At 38.9% G+C, this 7,788-nt stretch overlaps 1 protein-coding gene across 1 annotated transcript in view; it reads right to left on the reverse strand.

The window, feature by feature from the left end:
• The window catches only part of LOC140235224 (teneurin-3-like), a 49,306-nt gene extending 47,320 nt beyond the window's left edge, over nt 1-1,986 (reverse strand). The window contains exons 1-2 of the mRNA XM_072315256.1: nt 1,572-1,986; nt 517-757 (exon numbers count right to left, since the gene is read on the reverse strand). Of these exons, the coding sequence (XP_072171357.1) occupies nt 517-757; nt 1,572-1,850 (520 nt within the window). The 5' untranslated portion in view covers nt 1,851-1,986. The remainder of the gene's footprint in view (nt 1-516; nt 758-1,571) is intronic.
• Between the last annotated feature and the right edge of the window lie 5,802 nt (nt 1,987-7,788).

Genomic DNA, 7,788 nt, shown 5'->3' on the forward strand with positions numbered 1-7,788 from the left:
GAAACTATAACTCATTGCCATCATCTTACAGAAAACCCCATTCGATTTGCTTCAATGGTCAAAGAGAAATGAGGAATTTGGTAGAGGATGTCAGGAATCTCTTCCCTCCAAGTTCTGTCTATTGTATTCACACACAAGATCATCGAAGTGCTAAACTTGGAAGAATCAGACTCATGACATGCTTTACAACAATCTGAATCCACATTTCTCTGTGACTGATTAACCAAATCGGATGGGGTTTTCCGCAGAATGGAGCTAAGATGTTATATTTAAAGACCCTGAAGTAGCATTTAGACAGTTTAATCATATTGGGTGTTATCAATGTGAAAATCTGATTGTAATTTTTGGGGGACTTACTGTATGGTATCCCCACGCTAACTGCGTCTTTATGGGACAGAGGGAATTCGTGGAAATACTTGCAAGACAGAAATGACAAGCAGAGAGCTATGAATATCTTTGGCATTTATTCCATGACAAGAAAGAAAAGGAGGCAAAAGTAAAGTTGGCTAGACTTACCACCATAGTACATCCTCTCATCTCCATCTGGCTCTGTGATGGGTGCCTCCATCCTGGAGGACACCTTTTGGCAAAGGCTGTTGCCATGGTGATGGGGAGGAAGCTGGTGGTGATGCTGGCCAGGGTTGGTAGTGTCGGTGGTGGTGGGGGACTCGCCCTCGTCCCCTGTGGAGGATCCTGGTACCTCGCTCATCCTTAGCGTCTCGTTGGAGCTGTAGCCTCCGTTTCTTACACCGTATCTCTGTACCCATGCACAGAGCAGAATTATAGATGTTTAAAGTCTTACATACACCTGATACACACACATATAGCATACATACATACAAAATACACAAACTATGCATATATATACTATTCTTTACATCAATAAAGAAATTTGCCTGTGTTTTGATATTTTTGTTTTGATAATTGGGAAGCATTCTCCCCATTTCTTTTTCAGAGTTTCGTAATTGCTGTTGTGTTATTCATAAATTTGTCAACAGAAAATTCCGATTGGAGTGTATACCATCAGCATGCAGTAGCAGTTTGATATTTGAGTCATTTGAATCCATCTCAAAATGCCAGGATGGCATGAATCGCCCATAGAGACACATTTCTTATACTGACGGCTCCATCAGCCTCTTAGTGAATGGATAAAAGAACCACTCCACAATCCCATCACGACCACCACTTAAAAATACCACAAACACTTTATGTGGTATGGCTGCCAGTCGTAATGACAGAGTTATAAGGGGATGAAATCAGCTCAAAGTAAGAGGGATCGGTAAGATCCATCAATGCTAGGAGGACACAATGGCAGCCGGTCACTACAGCAACCACTGAACCAGCATGAGCTCCCTTTTTCTACATTGTATGTTTCCCATTTTGTGTGTTTCTCTTTTTCTCCCCCTTCTGCATGTCAGTGCATCTCTCATCTCTCTCTCTCTCCTCCCCTCCTCCCCCTCTCTCCCAGCCCCCCCCCCCATGAATACAACACATACACACACAAATACATACACACATACATACATACATACACACACACATACATACATCTATACAAAGACACTATTCACCTGCTGTGAGGGGTCTTCCTCCTGCGAGGAGCTGCTACATGACGAGCGCGTCTGCTGCTGGCGCTGGGGATGCGGTTGCCGGTGGCGACGGGTGCGGTGCTGGTGGTGGTTGTGCTGGTGCTGGTGGTGGTTGTGCTGGTGCTGGTGCTTGTGTGTGCCAAGCTGGCGACTCCCGTCCTCCCTCTGCTTCTCCTGGAGCTGGTCCTGCACTTGCTGGTTGTAGATCTCCTGGGGTATAGGCTGGATTGAGTAGGCAAGGACAGAACCTCTAGCTGCCATAGGGGTGCAAAATTGTGCTCCTCTGGAAGAAAGTTTGGTCCCCAGTGCTTTCTTCACCACTTTCTTCCAATATCCACTTTCTTGAGCAGGCTTTTCCAATAATTCTGTTCCTTCTGATCAGTGAGTCTCTTTCATGCACAATATGGAGTAGGCTATCCTGTCAAAACCTGCCATGCAAAGAAAAAGAAAAATGAATCAAAATTGATGTCAGCAAATCAATAAATGGTAACGCCCAGATACTTATCAAACAGAAAAAGAAATGAACACAATTTTGCATTACAAAAGACAGCTCTACAAGACTTCACCAATGAAGAGCAAAGTTCCACAAATATCAGTGTTCATTCCATGATTACATTCCAACCATCCACTAACCAGATTTTTACCTAGTCGATACATGATAATTCAACATTTCTTTCCTTTGGCAATGAACAAAATAAGCCAACAAAGAACAAACAAACAAACAAACAAACAAAGCACCAAACACAAAACACAAAACACAAAGAAGCATTACTCGAGAGAAGAAGCAAGGAGCAAGTGCTATCAAAGGTGAAAAAGAAAAAAACAGAGAGAGTCACCTCTCTGCGGCTGAGGCACAGTTTGCTCCACAAGTCTTTGGCAGTGGGCAGGAAGAGGGCATGGCAAAAGGTCATTCAACTCCGCAGAGGACTGGCATGAAAACAATGGAATGGGCGAGAAAAACCCACAACCTGAACCTGTCTCAAGACCGAGAGAGAACAGGAAACTCCCAAGCATGGTTTATTTCGTCTGCAAGGGCTTCTTGTTGCGAAGGATTAAGGGAACTACTGTGACCTTCCCCTCTAATCTCTCCTCCTTATCCCCTTAACAAGTCAGTTCTAACCTTATTTCACCAGTGGACTACTGGTCCTTGCCTTACCTTACCTTGCATACCATAGGCCAGAGCAGATAGACGCCCAGAGGGGTCAAGAGTTCCACTGCCAAAAAACCTCTTGCATTTGCTTCATTTCATTCATCACCACCACTATAACAAAGGAAACATAAATGTTGTGTCCCTATCCGAGACAATTGCTTCCTTTGCATGTTTTCATCTGGACCCAAAAGACACTTGTTATGGTCTGATACTCAATGAAGTTGGTCACTAAACTGACCACCAGAGCAGGAAACAGACACAAAGGGAATGGTTGTAATTGACAGGTGGTTTGCTACAACAGGTCTAATGGTTTCCTTTAATTAAAACTTACATGCAAAGGAAAAAACAAAGGAATAATCAAAAACAACTGAATAGAATTATTCTATTAAAGGAAGGAAAAAAAAAAACAAAGCAAAATTAGACACATACAATCTCATAAATTCAGACCAATGTCTTTTGCAGGGATAGGTATGATAATGAAGAATATATAGGCAGATGTTCCTAGATATATTTTGATGTATAAAATATGAATTTCCATGAAAGGATAGACTGTAACCTTTGCAGGCAATTCCATGTGCAATATTGATAATGAATAGTCACAATTATGAATACAAGATGAAGCACAAAGGCATGGAAATGTGGTCTGAGGAAGTGATGGATTTTAAAAAGAAAACATCAAGTGTTTCTTTCCGGACGAGCAGGTTGAGGGAATTCCTGGCTCGCGTCAGTCAAGGGAGCTGAGCTGTACACAACCAGCTCGACAAATTCTGCGAGTGATGTCTCGTTCAGGATTTCCTTAGCAGACAGCAGAAAAGTTCAAACAAAAACCTCACGCTGTCGCTGAGGGGCTCCTGCCTACCTCTCTTTCCAAGCAAAGCTCTGAACACTCCTTTCACACTGACTTTACCAGCTGGTTTAACTCACTGGACTCCACAAATTTAAACAGGCATTCTGAGTGCCATCATAAATGGATTTCTCAACTGAGTGTAGCCCTTTCTGACCACAATGCAATGGCTTCAAGCCGGATACAAGATTGCATGCCGACAAAACAAAAGAAAAGAAACAACAACAAACAGAAGTCCCTCCAATATCTACTAGCTCTGATTGCGCATCACGTTAACAGCAAAGCTCGTAGAGCAGTATGCATCAAGCTCACCACTTGGCAGAATAAAAAGAGTACTATTTATATCAGTAGGAGAGCTTTTCCAACTGGAATCCGCTAATAAATCATTACCTAACTATCCCGACTTGTTGGGGGGGGGGGGGGTGTTCTAAGTAGAATAACTCTTGCTAGTGCTTTAACTGATGTTCACTGGGGAAATTTTGTTATATACAGAGACAGACATTTCAGACCAGAGAAATTACACAGTCATGTGCACCAAGTATGAACGGGGCATCAGACGCTGTGCTGTGGCCACATCAGTTGACAAGGAGCTTCCTCTCTTCAGTTTGGACTTCGGTTTCCATGGCAACAACATCCAAATTTGTCTTCTGGTGATGCCCAGGCCCTCACAACTGATTTGACTGAAACAGTTCCTTTCTGGGAGACTCAACTAAATCTTTACTGACATCAAGACAAAGCCACAACTGTGATGCATTCCTAACTACCAGATTAAACATTGCGTATTAACTGGCAAGAAATAAATCATTCCTTCGTCATGAGAAACATGGAAAAAATGGAAATAATGATACATAAATTTCATAATACACATGTACAAAAACTAAAATCTGACACAAAAGCATGAACTATGGAATTTTATATCTTACGTGTTCTACAACCACATGTTTGCGAATTCCCAACACAATGTCATCAACCCATCCCCCAACCTCCCACCTGCTTGCTCAGTAAAGATTAGTTGAAAATTATGTTTTTGGTCAATAATGCAGGAACTGCAATCCTCTGTCCTTTAAGACCATGATCCATCAGTGATATCATTACAACTCTACTATAATTTCTTGTGGAGTACTATTGTGTTTTTTTTTTGGGGGGGGGGGGGGAGGGGGATTGTTCTTGTCTTGTATGAGCATGTGTGTTATTTTGATTTTGTAATTTTACATCTTTATATTTTTGTAATACTGTGCATGTACATTTTTCACTTTTGTAAAATCATTTGTAATTCAGCCTCTGGCTGCGATCAATGATTTGTTGAACAAAGATACCATTAACGATAATAATAATAATACATTGTTTTGTTTTGTTTTTTCATTTAATGGCCAAAGATGACCTTTAATACAAACTCATGAGCAGATCATTTAGAAACCTTGGGAGGAAATGGAATTATACCCTTATCTAATTTGCAGAATTTCATAGCTCAAAAATTCATATCATTTTGCTCTTTCAGTTTTTAACAACAAATTTACAGCAAAGGATATCATCAAAACTTAACAACCTCTCCCAGCCCCACTGCCACCCCATCCCCAAATTCTGATACGGATCTTCTCTGTTTTGATGAGCTCATATCTACTTATGGTTCCCAGATGCACACTCCCGAATTCGTGACTAAGTTCAGAGAGCCGCGCCTCATTAAAGGGTCAATGTCGGGTCAAGAGGGGTAATCCATCAAAACTTTCACAGTGACGGTTTCTTCTCCAAGAAATGCTTCTTGGGAGAGTCTCCTTTCTTTGGAGAGAGTTTTTACGAGGGCACGGCAAACACATAATTAACAATTTTTTGGGTTTGCAAACATGAATTCTAGCACTTTCTTCCAGGGCAAGTCCAAGATAATGTCCCCTCAGATGCTCAAAATTCATCTTGATTTTATCAAAAAGTTATTGATATCATCTTGTAGCCAAAGAGTTAAATCATATGTTTCCAGCAAAGAAAATATTGAATTATGCAAATTTATGCAAGAAATATGGCCTTGATTTGCATAAATCAAAAACAAACCTTACGTATGGGACAAATTATAAATATTCATCTAAAATCAGTTGAATTTGTCCTTGACCTAGTTCCTTTATGGACATGACCCCTGTATGAGTTAGTATAATCTGCAATTGGTAAGACAAGGTCAGCACATTAATTATGCAAATTATGCACTTTCCCAGAACATAGTGTCCCATACGTAAGGATTTGAGTATGTTTTTTTAAGTTTTTTCTGAAGATTTGTAACATTGACCAATCATACTTTAGGAAGTTCTAATTTATTCATTTCAACTCCAGATTAGCAAAACTAAATGAGGAAATTTAATTAGTCCTTCATCTTATAACTAATTAAAGTTTGCTTACGTATGGGACAAATGCCTTACGTATGGGACATTACATGCAAAGTGAATGGGAAAACCGCCTTTTGACATGGATGCTATATGTCCTTACATTTGTTTGGTTAATGGTTATCTTTGCACCTACTCTGAAGAATATGTCTATATATCTGCCTCTCCTACTCAGATGACCTCAGGGAGAGTGTAAGAACAGCATTATTGAGTCATTCTATGATTAAGAAAGGAAAATAAAGAATATTCATTTATACTTGTAATTTCTTATTTTCATTACAGGCTGTGCAGCTGGTCTTGAATTAACATTCCCCGTTAACATTTTGATATTGGACATTTTCTTAATTCAGTTATCATTTTCAACTTTACCTCTCTACAAAATGACTTTGTCCAAGAATGGGATTCTCTGAGTGTCATTTTAGGTGCAGTACACTGTTCAGCATGTACCACAGGTTGTACAGCCTCAAAAGCGAAATCAAAACAATTGTGCTTATGGCGCGCATCAATGACAACATTATAGGTCTTACTGAAAAGAAAAATCACTTAAGGTGTGAGCAGGTAACTTTGTCATTACTTGAGTTGATAGCAAAGGAAAAACCCTATGAGAGTACACTTGTACTTTTTATTTTGATATGATTGTTAATATTTCAACTGTTCACCCTCAGAATATGTCATGACTTATCAAGGTCATGAACATGATTTCTGAAAATCCTGTAAAATGAAGACTATAGTTTACATTTGCTATAAACCACAATATCAATACTGGTTCTGTGGTTGGAGTGCTAAAAACACAAATTACACAAACAAATAGGAAATTCAATTTTCTTTTCTATTTTGTGTTTGAAGAGACAGATGTGCTCTGAGACACCTTCATCAACTCATACTTACTTTGTACCCCACATCTACACAATTATCAACATACACTGCAATCTGGTAGTGTATGATCAAATGAGGTTATTAGAATTTATTCAAAATTGTAATTTGCAGATCAGTGAGTTACTTAAGTGTTTCAAATCTAGATTTGAATGTGCAAATGATAATCTTTCCTGTATCACTACACAAGCATGTATGTATGTACAAAGTAGCACAAATTTTGTCGTCTTTGGTTTCATAGACACGAAGCCAAGCAATTTGAAAAAAAAAAACAGAAACAGCATTGGTACATACATTCTTCTATCTCCTTAAAATCTAAAACTTTCATTAAAATTTGATTGATATTGCAGTTCAGCTAAAATTCACATGGCAAAACATGATGATTACAGAGCAAAATGAAGTACTCTTGTTGTTGTGTTTTGTGCTGCATTTCAAACAATTATAAAGCTTTATAAAAACTTAGACAACTTGCAAGGTAAGCCTAGAGCTACTGAAAGTACCCACTTCAAACTGTATCTGCAAATACATTGTACATGACATTTGATTCTAAAGTTGAAATTATCAAGACTACAAATTAGTTATTGTACATGTACATGTATGCTATATCAAGGTCACAAGCTAGAATTTGCTCATTTTTTTTTTTCATTTGATGAAAAAATATTGACTAGAGTAATTACAAATGGGCTAGAAATAGAGTGTCAGTATACTATATCTGCATGTGTAGACATCATGAGGACAGTGTTAATGCATGACGGAATCCAAACTAAGACATTTAATTGTAAATTGATAATTACTTTTATTTGTTTTATTTTAGCTTTTGCTGGGTACCTGAACCGGGAAAGTACCCACTTAGAAGTCTATTTCATTTGTTACATGTTGTAGCATGATTTGTGGAACTAAATATGACACTATGGGGAAATTTAAAGTCATTCCCATGAATGCATTTGTGCACTAAAGACAAATGTC

The sequence above is a fragment of the Diadema setosum genome, chromosome 11 (assembly GCF_964275005.1).
Source record: "Diadema setosum chromosome 11, eeDiaSeto1, whole genome shotgun sequence".
In the NCBI taxonomy this organism is placed as follows: Eukaryota; Metazoa; Echinodermata; class Echinoidea; order Diadematoida; family Diadematidae; genus Diadema; species Diadema setosum.